The sequence below is a fragment of the Heliangelus exortis genome, chromosome 4 (assembly GCF_036169615.1).
Source record: "Heliangelus exortis chromosome 4, bHelExo1.hap1, whole genome shotgun sequence".
NCBI lineage: Eukaryota > Metazoa > Chordata > Aves > Apodiformes > Trochilidae > Heliangelus > Heliangelus exortis.
In genome coordinates, this window is record NC_092425.1 from 35,092,944 (window position 1) to 35,107,661 (window position 14,718).

The following is a 14,718-nucleotide window of genomic DNA, read 5'->3' on the forward strand; positions in this document are numbered from 1 at the left end:
TGGTCAGGTCTGCTTCACTCCGGTTCAGTTTGGCTTGGCTTGGTCCAGTCCCGTCCGGTTCGGTTCGATCTGGTTTGGTCCGGTCCGGTTCGGTCCAGTTTGGTCTGGTTCAATTTGGTCTGGTTTGGTTTGATACGGTTCAGTTTGGTTTGGTTCGGTCCGGTCTGGCTTGGTCTGTTCTGGTTCAGTTTGGTTCAGTTCAGTCCAGTCTGGTCTGGTTTGGTCCAGTCCGGTTCGGTTTGGTCTGGTCTGGTTTGGTTCGGTCCGGTTCGATTAGGTTCAGTCTGGTTCGTTCCGTCTCGGTCCGGTTCAGTTCGGTCTGGTTCGGTCTGGCTCGGTCTGGTCTGGTTCAGCTCGACCCCGCCCCTGAGTCTCTCATGACCACTGGAGCGTGTGGGGTGGGGCAGTGCGGTCATTGGGCGCGTGCTGAGGGGAGGCCCCGCCCGTGCCCCCTCCGCGTGCCACCGTTCCCACGCGTGCTCCCCACCCTTCCCTCCCTCGGCAACCCCCACCGCACCCATCACTGCTGCTGGTTGGTCTTTCCTGACCACTTCCATCTTCTTTAGCTGAGCTGTTCATGCAAATGCTCACTTTCTCACAGTCTGATTGAGTTAAAAACCCCCTATTGTTTAAAACTTCTGATCTAACCTACTCCCTTTAGCCCAGGTGCTGATGGAATGAGCGCTCATTCAAGGACCTGAGCAAAGGTTCTGTTCATCTCTGGCAGGAGGGCTGTGAGAACAGTGATGGGGAGGAAGCCTTTCACAGGGCACGTTTTTCAGCAGACACACCTGGTGGAGGGGAGATGATGGTGACATGATGGGAATGTTTTTAATTTCTATCTCAAAAATACCTTTGCTTTTGGTATGGATTAAATCAGCGAAGCGGTGCTGAGGGAGTACAAAATACATGGAAATGGAGACCAAGGAACAGAATGTGCAGTGGTTGGTGCTCTCCAAATAGCTGTCGAAGTATCAGGAACGGTGCCTCTTGCCTTCCCAGAAGCTCTGGAGAGCGGCTTTTACGAGCTGTGCCCAAGGATCAAGTGACTGCACTGGAAGGCGAGGCAGCTGCTGAGAGTCAGTGCTGGGAGGGAGCAGCCGTGGCCAAAGGTGACTGCGGTGTGAGAGCAGGGCTTGCCCAGCAAGAGGTAAACGTGCTCTTAAAAGGCACCTTATTGTCTGCCCGACGTCACCTGCTCCTGCCCAGACTCACAGGGGCTTCCAGTTGGAGGGCAAATGGTGCTTGGGTGGGTGGTTAAACCCAGTTCTGCAGAGGTGCTGGAGAAAGGCTCGGGGCACAAGAACCCACTCTGAAGGCCTTGGTTCGGACTGGACCAGGTCCCTGTCTGGACCAGGCTTGACCAGGCAGAATCCTGCTGGCAGCTACGCGGGTCGGGAGTGTGGAAAACAAGGAATTAGAGCTGTAAATGTGTGAGCAAAACCTGACTGCAGGGCGGGAACGGCACTTGAACTCCCGCCTCTTGTTTCCCTGGAGGAGCTGTCTGAACGCTCACCCTGCTACACCCAGAAAAATGGGATTGGGACTCAACGGGTCTGTTGAGCAGAGGCTTCCCCCGCACTGCCCACCTCACATCCACACAGCAGGCAAACTGCAAGAGAAAGTGACAAAAACGAGTGTTCCCCACCGCTTTTTCCTCAGGAAATACACTGCCAGGAATAATCTGGAGTAGTTAAAGGCTCGTACAGCACGCAGCCCTCATGTCCCTGCCTTTCCGGCATTCCCGCTGCTCCAGATGACCCATGGCAGATTTTTGGGCACCTGGGGCCCACGCTCCCACGGCAGAATGGGGGGGTCAGCCCGGTCCCAGCTCCCTCTGGGGGAACTCTGGCTCTGCCGGGGGCACAGGGCGGGCAGTGCGGAGGGGCCGCTCCTATCGGGTACCGGCAGTAATGCACAGCCTGGCAGGGCCTGCTCCCCCACCCGCCATGAAAGGCCCGGCTCGGTGGTTTGGTTCGGTCCAGTCTGGTTCAGTTTGGTCCCGTTCGGCTCGGTCTGGTCTGGTATGGTTTCATTTGATTCAGTCCGGTCCGGTTCGGTCCAGTTCGGTTCAGTCTGGTCCAGTTCAGCTCGGCTCAGTCTGGTCCGGTTCAGTTTTGTCCGGCCCCGTCCAGTTTGGTTCGATCTGGATTGGTCCGGTTCAGTTCAGTTTGGTTTGGTCCAGTCCAGTTCGATCCAGTTCGGTTCGGCTCGGTCCGGTTTGGTTGGGTCCAGTTCGATTCGGTCCAGTTTGGTTCGGCTTGGTCCAGTTCAGTTTGGTCTGGTCCAGTTCAGCTCGGCTCAGCTCAGCTTGGCTCAGTCCGGTCCCGTCTAATTTGGTTCGATCTGGTTCTGTTCGGTTCAGTTTGGTTTGGTCCAGTCTGGTTCGATTCGGTTTGGTTCCGCTCGGTCCGGTTTGGCTCGGTCCAGTTTGGTTGGGTTCAGTTCGGTTCGGTTCAGTCCGGTCCGGTTCGGTTCAGTCCGGTCCGGTTCGGTTCGGCTCGGTTCGGTTCGGTTCGGTTCGGTTCGGTTCGGTTCGACCCCGCCCCTGAGGCCCTCGCGCCCGCCGGAGCGCGCGGGGCGGGGCGGTGCCGGCTGCTGGGCGCGCGCCGAGGGAAGGCCCCGCCCGCGCCCCCTCCACGCGCCCCCGCGCGCGCTCCCCACCATTCCCTCCCTCGGCACCCCCCGCCGCGCGCGCCAGCAAGCGCCTCGCGCAGCCTCGGCACTTCCTTCCGGCCGCCATTTTAGCCCCTCTGCGCCTGGCCTCGCGGCGCCGCTGCTGCTGCTCCTCCTTCTCCCTCCCTTCCTCCTCCTCCTCCTCCTCGAGGAGCGGAGAGCTCGCCCCGCCGCACCCAGACCCACCGACCGACCGAGCGGCGGCTGCCGCCATCCCGACGCCGCCATGTCCAAGCGACACCGTCTAGACCTGGGGGACGATTACAGCTCCAGCAAGAAGCGCACCTCCGATGGGTAAGGGGCGGCGCGGCGCGGCTCGGCCTGGCCCGACCCGGCCGAGGGAGCGCGGCCTGCGGGGGGGGGACGGACCGTAGCGGCGCCCGCGCGATCCGCTCCTCATCCTCGGTTCTGGGCGCTCTCCGCGGGGCCGCACCTCCCTGGGCCACCCGCGGGGAGGGTTGCGTGGCCCAAACCGCGCGGCGATCCCCCAGTGGCGCCGCCTCGGCGGGGTAGGCCCGGGAGCCTCGGCGGCTCCCTGGAGCGCTAGGCCCAGGCGCAGGCCCCGGATCGGCCTTTCTGTCGGGGCCGGGCCCCTCGGTGGGGGGCGGAGGAGGCGGATGGCGGGGAGCGGGCGGGGGGAGCCGCGGGCGGCGGTGTTGGGAGGGGGAAGGGAGGCAGCCGCCGGGCCAGACGCCTGGGCTGGGCTGCGCTGCCGTCGCGGCGGAGCTGGGGGCGGCGCGCTGCTCGGCCTGCTCCCCCGCGCCCGGCTTTGTCTGTAGCTTTCTGCTTCTTCTAGCTCTTTTTTTTCTTCTTTATTTTTAAATTTCTTTTTCCCGTCTCTGGTTTGAGAGGTCTGGCAAATGCGGTCCTAGAGGTCAGCATGATGTTTGTTTCCGTCTGTGTAATTAGTGCCTAGCCTGGTGGGAACGTTATTCCTTTGTTAACATCTTTCACTCAGTAACCGGCAGGGATGTGCCTGACTCTTAAGATATGCCTGACCCGATGGTGAGATGGGTTTTGCAGGAGGGATTAGGTTTTTTTTTTCCCTGAGTTGGGCGAAGTAACAGTTTTAGGACTGTGCTGTGCAGGCTTTAGCATATTGTCATTAAAGGTAAAGAAATTGCAGGAACTCAAACAATACACTGGTGCTCTCCTTTTATAAACACTTGTTCTAGAGCCTTTTTTGTATAATTTCTTATTCTCTAACGGTGGGGTGAAGAAGGGTGGAGGAAGAGGCAGGCAGCTGCTTCAAATAAATTTCCGGTCTCAAGGAACACAAGTAAATTCTGTGATTATCAAATATGTCCTTGATGGAGCATAAAAAGATTTTAGTGAATTAATGCTTTTTTGAAGTCCAGTTTTTTGGTTTTTTTTTTTTTTTTTTTTTTTTTTTTTTTTTTTTTTTGGACTAGAGTATCTAAGAAAAATATTTAAGCTTAAAGCTTGCAATAACTGAAAGTCTAGCATAGCAGTTACTGGTTGCTGATAGAGGCTTTTCAAAACTTGCCATTTTTTAATGGCAAGACCCTGGAGTTTTCATATATTTTTCTCTGCTAAACAGAAGTGGATTTTCATTATTGAGCATCTACTTCCCATATCTAGGAGAAATAAAACTATTTTTTAGAACAAATGTATTGAGCTATTTATTTCCTTTAATAAATCTTTGCATGGGTTGCTGGAAGATGAAATAGCTCTGTGTATACAGAAAGTTGTTCACATGCAGATTAATAGGTTTATAAAATATCTATGTACAAAAAAAGTGGGTATGCCAAAACTGGGCATCATTTAAACGTGGTAAAACTGTTAGGATTGGCTGTAAAGATAAAAAACCAAGTCAGTATTTCCTTGTTTGCATGTTGGTTGGTTTTGCAGTTTTGTTATGGTTTTATTTTGCTTTTTTTTTTGCTGATTATCCACTGTCATCCTGAACTCTTAGTCTTAGTATTTTGTGTATACTGTGAGTTCCCACCAGTGGTAAAGCTCTTTAAGCAGAAGTGTTGGCACCTAAAAACTGCACCAGTGCTGCTCTAGTTGCCCCCTTTGTTCCTTTCTCCTCTGCCAATGAAAGTATTATATGGCATAGGACTGAGAACAAGTCACTATAAGCACAGTTATTGAGAATGATTGATTATTTTTAACATTACTTGAAATTTTGACTCATGTAGCACAAGCCATACTAATACTACATCATCTTGATATATTTTGGGATAGTTGGGTTTTGCAGCTTCTGGAAGGCTGTAAGGAAGATGCACAGAGAGATAGTTGCAAATAGCATGTATGTGCATGTCTTCCTCTGTACTGGGAGTGCCTTCCTGCAATTTAGTTGCTTTTGGAGATGGGTTAAGCTGAATTATCTCCTTGGGTGGTTGCCACTACCCATGCAGAGTAGTAGTTTATCATGCAATCAGACTAGACCACCTGACTGACTATGACAGTTGTACCAAGTTACCCTGTATTTTTTTTAGTTCCTTTTTTATTTGAGGCTTGTAATGGTACGCATGGCTCTGCCTAGCACTGATGCCACGCCAACAGACTTGTCCTTGTTGGTGTAGCCTTAAGCATTGGCATGACATGTTTTATTTCAGTGTGTCACCTATGAAGTAAAAATTTCTTTTTTAAAATGGAGATAGGATGGAAGGTTTTGGTTACAGTGTTTTTTGTGAATTGTACACATACTGTTTAACTTGGGTTGTTGTTTTGTTTTGGTTTTTTTATCTTTTCCAAAGATACTTGAGTTGTTGTGTAAAATCATGGTTACAATGTTAGATTCATCTGACATCTGACTGAGGCTAACTGTAAATTGTTTTTTTTGTACAGAACAGAACCCACCCTTTAGCTGCATTGGCTTTTTTGTATTACCTATTGCCATGTCCAGTAATGGACTAAAAACACTCATCTTCTGTTAGATGTGCATAGAATTCAACTGTGGTGATCAGTGGTTTTCCCTTGTGTCCTTTGTTTCCATTTTTATTTGTAAATGCTTTCCATACCCTGATTTAGTGATTAATGCAGCATTTCTTTTGTATCCACATGTGTGTAATTATGTCTGCAGACATAGGAAAGTGACAGCAGATAGCAAACCTGACCACTTCTCCTGGAAAACAAAGCAAAAAGTCCAACCCCCTTTTGATTATGGAGGCTGTTACAAGATGCAGGCACAAGACAAATGTGATTAAATTATGATTCTTTAATTGTTCATTTCTGGATTTGAAATCAGTCCCTGTGTAATGAAGAAAAGTAACTTAAATTTGACAGTGTATAAATGAACTGCCAAGTTGTAGTTTTATTTGAGGAAAGTTTAGTAAATTTATATGGCAGCATAACTAATTCCTCTTCCCTTGCTGATCAAAGGAATCACAATGTGTCTGCTAAGTTTTGGTATTGGTGGGGAAGCATTTTTAGGTAAAAAGTGGTGCTTTAAAATACTAAGTATTGGAGTGTAAGTTTGAGAGCATGTTTTATATTGTGTTTTTTTATGCCTCCATTTCTCTTTTTTTGAAACAAAGTGACATGAGACTTAACCTGCAAGTACTAAAAAATGTAGATAGAACTTGATAGGCTTGTTTTCTGATTTGTATAGTTAAACAGCTGTAAGAATTCAATGAAGAAACTGAGAAATGGAGGATTAACAGGACTTTCCGTTCTGTAGTGTATTTGTAGTCTGTTTAATCCACTGTCTTGTTCTTGAGGTTGTATTTTTATCTATGCTTTAAGCCCACACACTTTGCTACCAACAGAGAAGAAGGCAGTGCTGTGTTCTCCCTTGCTCTGCAAGTGAGTGTTTGGGAGACTAGATCAGAGACCTCGATCTGAGTTAGAATTAACATCAGTGGAGGGGGTCTATGGAGGGCTCATTCTTTGCAAGGCTGTTGAAATGCTTGTACCAACACACAGGAAAGGGTGGCAGCAAAGTGGCTGGGTTCATTTTTAGCAGTAGCCATGCTTTATATGAGGCTGAAGCATACCTGAATATACACTTGATGAGCTGTGATGTAGAAGCTTCTGGCATCACAGTAAGTAAACAGCTATGGAATAGCTTCTTGTTGGTGTGGTTTTTGGTCGTTTTTTTTCTTTTTAGACTTTGACTAGATACCAGTGAAGAAAAAAAATTCTTCAGAAGCACACATACAAAACTAAAACCAAACCAAACCCCTCCCATTGTGAAAGGTGTGCTGCTACCAGGCTGTTGCATTTTATCCCTTTCACTTTTCTTACATCACTTTTACAGCTTTACTTTCTTGTCTTACTAATTATGTTACTGTCTGACCATGCACTTGTTTATTCCCATAGGTGCAGATATTTAAAAATCTGATTGTGAACAAATAGCTCGATTAACTAACAGTCCAAAGCTTCATTCCTGTCTGATACATGCTATTAGATACTTCTGACATTAAATGTAGCATAATGGAGCCTAGTTTCTTCAGTTTTTAACAGGGGTTACTTTTCTGTACTTGAGACTATGAACCTACTGGGTTCTGTAGTATTTGCCTGCCATTTTACAGTAAGAAGAGATATCTAGCTTTTAAGAGTTTGATCACATTAGAAGTACTGTTGAAACTGTGGAATCTGAGAGTCAAACGAATGATCTGTAAGGTCCTTAGTTTTCAGACAATTCAGCTTCCAAAGCTATAGGAAAAACTAAATATAAAATCTGGTGTCTGTGGTAAAAGTAGTCATCTTAAAAACAAAACAAATAAACAAACCCCACAAACAAGCAAACCAACCCAACCAAACAAAAAACCCACAACAACTTACTGAAAAAACCTCTGAAGCCGTACTGTGTTGAGTATTAAGAGGAAAAAATAAGCCAGCATGGAGTGGTGGTTTCCAATGTGGAGCACATTTTGAATTGCAATTAATAGAATCAGTACTAATATAGTCTTGATTACTTCATCTTCCCTGTAGGTAGCCATTTGCTTATTAACTTCACCAGTTACATTTGAATGCCAGCTGCATTTAGAAAGAAATACAGCAGCTTGGGGAGAAGTGTTGGCTTACAGTTTCCTTTAGAAATTCTTCTTTCAGAAATTCTTATATGCTGCTAAAGAAAAGGGAAGATTGTTTTCCATTAACTATTTCCAAAGGTCTTTATATGTGCATTTATGATAAAGCTGGTGTTGACTTAGTTTCTGTGGTTCACCTTTTTGATTGGATTTCTTTTAACATTGTGCACAAAAGAAGCTGAAGCTGAGGATACCCTCACTTTTGATTTTTATTAGTTCTAGGGTGTTTTTGTTAAGTGGGGCTTATTTCAAAGTGCTGAATGAGGGTAAGTTTGGGATTTCTGTTAAAAGCATGCTTATAGTCCTTCAGGTCAAACTGGGCATTTTTTTGCAAGTGTTTGAGTGTAGGGAGAGTGAGATTATATACAAGAACAAATAAATGAATATGCAAAATCAGAAACTAAGAGCGAGGCCAGAGATTGGCATTTGAGTGGATAGCTATGGTGAAAATAATAGTTTTTCTTTTGCAAGTGCAGTGAACTTTTATTTCACATAATGTTTGGAACAAATGGGAATAAATAAATGCTCATTATTGTGAGTGTGGTAGGAGGTGATAATAGAGAAGATGGTATGGCTTGATAGTGCTAGGTTAACAGTGGGACTTGATGGGGACTTGATGGTCTTGAGGGCCTTTTCCCAATCTGAATGATCTGGTGAGCTGTAGTGGTTGGTTTTAAGTAAAGTTTGTCAAAGTTGTGCATGTCAGAATCGTAGGGAAGACTTAGAACAAAAAAACCCCACACATTGATTGTGAGATGTTAAAGTAAAACTTTCAGGGCTTGCTTGTCCCCTTGAGTGAGGTTTTTGTGGGTTAATATAATTCCATAGGTAGGCAAGATGGATGTTTTGTGTTATTTTTCTGCAGCTGCAAGTAGGGATGGAAAGAATTGTGAGAGAACTCTGGGACATAGAGCCGATTCTTTCTAATCATTAAATGAAGAGGATTAGCATGATGCTCTTTTCATGTGGTAGCTTTCTTCAGTTTTGCCTGTAATGAGAGGAACTGGCAGTGCCTGTATACAATGCCTGACTATGTGTATTTAAATTCCTACTCTGCATTTAAATATTCAAATACCTCATTTTCTGATGTGTTTCTCAACTTATTCTAGGAAAGATCGTGACCGGGACAGGGACCGTGATGACCGTTCTAAAGATCGTGACAGGGATCGTGACAGAGATAGAGATCGTGACAGAGAAAGGGACAAGGAAAAAGATTCCCGATCTACATCTAACTCTTCCTATTATGGGGCTGCTGGGTTACCATCCATAAAACCAGCAATGATTCCACACAGTATTAACCCTTTCACAAATCTACCACATACACCACGATATTATGATATCCTGAAAAAAAGGCTTCAGCTTCCTGTCTGGGAATATAAAGAAAGATTTACGGATATCTTGATCAGACATCAGTCATTTGTGCTGGTTGGAGAAACTGGGTCTGGCAAAACAACACAGGTGAGTTCTTAGCTATACCTGTGGTACTGCAATTTTTTTAAAGTTGAGACTGGTGTGTGTGGGTGCAACTTCCTTTGGAGTCTTGAAAATTCATTGTGTGTCACAAATTGTGAGTGAAATTAATTGAGTGCAGGTTTTATTTGCTTGATGAGTACAGAAGTGAGAAGAATCATTCAGCATCTTTGTTCACAATCCAGTCCTATTCTCTGTCCTGTGCTTTTGTTAGGCTTCATGATTGGTAACTATCTCTTGATTAAAGAAGGTGAAGGTATTTAATAGCTGGGCAGAAGTGTGTTAATCAACAAACTGAGGTGATGATTCCAAAGTTACATCTGTAGTGTATTTAGCTGTTTGTGTAGATAGCAGCTGGAAAGTAGAAAAAGTATAACAAAGGGAATTGAAATGTCAGGCACCATTCTGACATTATCTGATTGGATCAAGTGTTTTTGTGATATTCAAACTTGAAAGGAAGAGACTTATGTCTCCTTGGTACTGAAACTTCTCAGAGGTCATTTAGCTTTTCAGTACTTCATTTAAAATAAACTTTTTTGTACTTTCATGGATTTAAAAATCTTGCTCAGCGATGAAAATAGTGAGAATAGATCTGCAGAGCCTTCTTAACCCCCAAGAAGAATTTTGGGGACCAATATACAGGAAAGATCCAAGATAAAAGTGTGTATTTATAGCAGGACAAACCTGCTCAAAATTTTTATCCTCTTTGCTGTTTAAAATCCGTGGAAAAGTGATGTTAAAAGTTTGTTCTTTAAACTGATAAATTCCTTTTACCTAGGCAGAAAATAACTGAAGGAGATTAGTCTTAATAAAATGGATGATAGCTAACGTACAGTATTACAGAAATAAATTTGGTCAAAATTTATCTGCAAAATTTGAAGGATGTAGTAGTACATTGGATACCTCTTACCTCACACCTCATAAAGCTGTATGAGAAATATTTGAAGCTACATGCCATCCTGCAAATTTTGGGAACCAATGTCTTCTTTGGAATTTACCTCATTGCATTTTCTGAATTTCTCTTTTAACATGAATAAGCGAGACCAGGATTTTATAGAATTCTTCGGAAGTGTTTGATTATATAGTTACTTAGAAGAGGTGGTATTCTGAACATTGATGTAAAAAAATTTTTGTACTTACTTACATGAAAACAGGATTTCTTTTGCATGATCTGAATTTGAAGATCTAAAAAGGAATGTGTTCTTAATATCTATGACTTCAGATACCTTGTACTGTCACATTATTCCTTGGGCATAAAGCATTTTCTGCATTGTCTTGTTACTTTACCCCTTATTTTCTGGAAGGAGTTAAAAACCTAAGGCATCTTTCCTAAGAACAGGATTTAAGCTACCAAAAGCACTGAGCTATCTTGGAAGCTTCGGTGTTTTTGCTGAATTATCTCCCTTGGGGCTTGCAGATACATTCTGGAACAATTACAAGTGTCTCTGTAGAAACCTATCACTGAAAATGATTCTACTACCAGTTAATGAAAATCTTGTTTTGCACATAAGTGTAACATACTTCTTGTGGTCAAGGGCTGTCTTAAAACTAGATGGGGGATGCTTGTTTTATTTTATTTGTTGATCAGAACAAGGTAAGTAATTATCTGTGGTTTAGAAACCGTGTAATGCTCAAACTGTAAAGACACATAAACTACTATTTGTATTAAGTTGGCATTATTTGAAATATATAGTGAGTTGTTCTTCCAGAATTACTATCTTCTGTTTCTTGGCAATATTAGAAGGCTATAATAGCAGTAGATAATCTTAATGTGAGTGAGCTGCTCCCTGTCAGGTCCCTTTCTGATTAATGTGTGCACATTTTACCTTCAGTGTTGTTGAACACCCAGGTTTGGGAACCCTTTGCTTTGACAGTGCAAACAGCAGGAGATAAAACTTTTCAGAAAAGTCTTACTCTGCACAGACTTAAAAAACATAAAGCAATGAAGAAGTAAATTGCAAGTCAAGAGCCTTAATTTCAGAATTTGCTGAATTTCAGTAATTGGTGAATTATTGAACTAAGCCTTCAGTACTTGCAATGACTTGATTTGTAATTTAAACTTGGCCTTTTCAAGTTAATGGTTGTCTTTAAATGCTCTCAGAATATACTCAGTGGCAGATCGAGTGAGCTGAATTTCTTTTAGAGGTTAAATGCTTGCTATAATTGCAACATGTGCTCATTTTTAAATGTGGAATCATAGGCAGTGCTTTGTAGATGGAATAGTAGAGTAGCATCTGCTGTCACTTGAGAGTCTTAATTTTAAAAGGTAGGATGCTTGTTGACATAGCCTAAGGGATACCATTTTGTCAGGAAGTTTCCTTGGCAGGTGAAGTTCAAAACAAAGTGGTTTGGAGTATAAATCTCCTGCTCTCTATGCAGTCTGCAAGAAATTGTTACAGGTGAAAGTCCTGATACCTTCTCAACTAATGAAAATTTTGAGAATTCTACCATGTAACTTTTAACAAAGTTTTCAATAAATTGAGATAGCTCAAAAGCCAGTGTTGTTGCTTGTCCCTTTCTTGCCTTGCATACCTTTAAAAACAACTTGAAATAGTCTTTAAGAGCCCTCAGTGCCTTTATCTTTGATCTTAAAGATCACTGTATGTGCAGTCCTTAGCTATGCATGTTTATGGCAGTTATATTTGAAAAATTTCATTGAGAATATCCTTGAGGTTTAAAGAAGGTGCTAACTACAGATATTTCTCATGCTTTTGATATTGATAAAATGACTTTTCTTAAGGGAAGGTTAAGGGCTTTGGTGATTTATAGGGTGGTTTTTGTTTTGGGGTTTTTTTTTTTGTGTGTGTGTCAGTGGAGTTGAATTGATTTTTTTTTTTTTTTTTTTTTTTAAGAACCAGTTAATAATAAGTGCTCAGTATATTCCCGGTCATGACTGAAGTAGAAAATGTAGTATGGCAGAGTCTTTTTTTTTTTTCTTCTCTAATGCTTGCATGTCTTTTAAAGCTGGACATGAAAAGTATATGCTAGTAGTCATCTAAATCAGCTCAACACACAGAAGTGTATGCATCCCTTTTCTTTTGTTTGACACTACTGCTGTAGGCTTTGCTGTTTACTGGAAAACTACTTCCAGGGTTTTTTTGTTAGTTTTTAACATGAATATGCCTTACTTGGTGGCACTGGGTCCAGCCAGCTAGTCTATCTGCTCTCATGTTTTAGGTATTTTTGTACATGCAGTTGGCATCTTCCTAGAGTTAACCAAACTTTATTTGATAAAACACAAAGTTCCAGATGACATCTGGCCACTTGGAGTGTGTTTAAAACCGATTTTGATTCTTGGCAGATCCCTCAGTGGTGTGTTGACTACATGCGCTCCTTGCCGGGACCGAAGCGGGGAGTAGCCTGTACCCAGCCCAGGAGAGTTGCTGCAATGAGTGTGGCTCAGAGGGTTGCTGATGAGATGGATGTCATGCTGGGCCAGGAGGTTGGTTACTCCATTCGATTTGAAGACTGCAGTAGTGCAAAAACTATTTTGAAGTAAGTATGGCAACTCTCCTCAGGTAAAGGTGTGGGGAATCACAGGGGGGTGAAGAGTGTGATCAAAGCTATGAGAGGAGTAATAAGAGGAGTATGGACAGGTACTTTCTGTGTCTGAGTGGGGAAGAGACAGGAGCAGAGAAATCTGGGATGTGGTAGTTGAGTAGAATAGAAAACAAGACATTCCTGCTGAATTGCTGCACCATATGGGAATTATCTTTCAAGGATTCTTAAAAAAGAGGGTGATCTGAAGAAGTGTGTATATGATCAAGGTGCTATTCATTTTACTGACCTTTGTTTTATTGTCCTACTTGGGGTAATCCTGGGGAAGTTTAGTATCTTATTTCAGAAAGAAGTACCACAAAGCTTCAAAACTGGCCTGTACTTCACTCTGGGACACATAGTCCACAGTGTTTTACTTGTCAACTATTCTAGATTGCTGTGCTGGGTAGGTGGAACCCAGCCCACTTAATGTATCATTTGCAGATGACATTCAGAATGCTCAGTTAAAAAGGATTTCACGGTGTGGTTCAAGGAACAACACTTTCTTATCAGATGGTTTCTTTTGCTTGTACATGTAGTTGAAGGTTGGGAATGAAGTTAATGTATAAAAAGAAATCTAACTGGGACAGAAAAGAAAAAGTGAACCAGTGATCTGCAAACAAAAAATTGGAGAAGCAACTGCAGAAATAATATTTCCAGGATTTCAGAGGGGGTTTCTTCCTCTCCTTTCCTGGTTGTAGACCTGGAGATTTGCCAATAATAATCTACAGATTAGTTATAAGCATTGTTAAACTTTATTTTTCTGTCTATTGTTTATGTTTGGTTCTTTTTCAGTTTTGTTTTTAACCTCCCTCCCTCACTCCCAGATTACACTCTGCAGTCATTTCTGTTTGAAGACTTAAAATGAGCTCGCTACCTCGGCAGAATAATTTACAGATGTTTCTGTTTCTAAAAAGTTGATTAAAAGCTTAGTTCAAGCAACCTATTGGATAATACAGAAGGGGATTCTGTATCAGGCTTATTTAATAAATCTTGTGGTGTTTTTGTGTTCAGGTATATGACTGATGGTATGTTACTGCGTGAAGCAATGAATGATCCTTTGCTGGAGCGCTATGGTGTTATAATCCTTGATGAGGCCCATGAGAGAACACTGGCTACTGATATTCTGATGGGAGTTTTGAAGGAAGTTGTAAGACAAAGATCTGATTTGAAGGTCAGTAATCATGGAGCCCAACAGCTTCTCCTTTCTAGTTGCAGGCATACCAAATGAGGTGTCTGTGTGTTTACCAATAGTTGATTTTTGTGATCTCTAAAGTAGATCAACATGGGTTTTTTTGATCCAATGATCATCTGTGTTGGAAAGATAACCCTAGGAAATTCTTAATCCAGTTTTCAGTATATGACCAGGATTTTTGGGGGGCCTTTGTAATGAGTGCTCTATTCAGGTCATAAAAGCATGCTTAAATCATAGTAAATATTTGAGCTTAGTTTCTTATTATTACAGATGGTATGAATCAATTGCACAAAATCTTGCTAGCGTTTGGAGTAACTGTTTTTTTGTCTTCCAAACCTACAGGTTATAGTTATGAGTGCTACTTTAGATGCTGGCAAGTTTCAGATCTATTTTGATAACTGTCCTCTTCTGACTATTCCGGGTCGCACCCATCCAGTGGAGATATTCTATACTCCAGAACCAGAAAGGGACTACCTTGAGGCTGCCATTCGAACAGTCATCCAAATTCATATGTGTGAAGAAGAGGAAGGAGATCTTCTTCTCTTTCTTACTGGACAAGAGGTACTTTCTTCCCTATTTTTTCTTTTAAATCTATGCGTGGAAAGATGCTTTGGTGTAGGCTGAAATGTTTATCATCCTTTCTGTTTTACTGCCTGAATGACCCTAGGTTTCCTATCACACACTTGAGACATTAGACATTGTATTTGTAATATGCATATGCTATGCAAGCCCTCTAAAATATCATATTAATGTATTTCTAGAAGAGAAGCCTAGAATATAAATGCCAGATTTTTACTGATGTCAACTCAAGTTCTGTGTCCCTGGTGGCATCTGTGT

General features: G+C 42.9%; 1 protein-coding gene across 1 annotated transcript in view; it reads left to right on the top strand.

Moving 5' to 3' along the window:
• Nucleotides 1-2,715: 2,715 nt before the first annotated feature.
• Nucleotides 2,716-14,718, top strand: part of DHX15 (DEAH-box helicase 15) — a 40,685-nt gene continuing 28,682 nt past the window's right edge. The window contains exons 1-5 of the mRNA XM_071743828.1: nucleotides 2,716-2,970; nucleotides 8,789-9,137; nucleotides 12,451-12,644; nucleotides 13,701-13,860; nucleotides 14,224-14,442. Coding sequence (XP_071599929.1) covers nucleotides 2,903-2,970; nucleotides 8,789-9,137; nucleotides 12,451-12,644; nucleotides 13,701-13,860; nucleotides 14,224-14,442 — 990 coding nt within the window. The 5' untranslated portion in view covers nucleotides 2,716-2,902. The remainder of the gene's footprint in view (nucleotides 2,971-8,788; nucleotides 9,138-12,450; nucleotides 12,645-13,700; nucleotides 13,861-14,223; nucleotides 14,443-14,718) is intronic.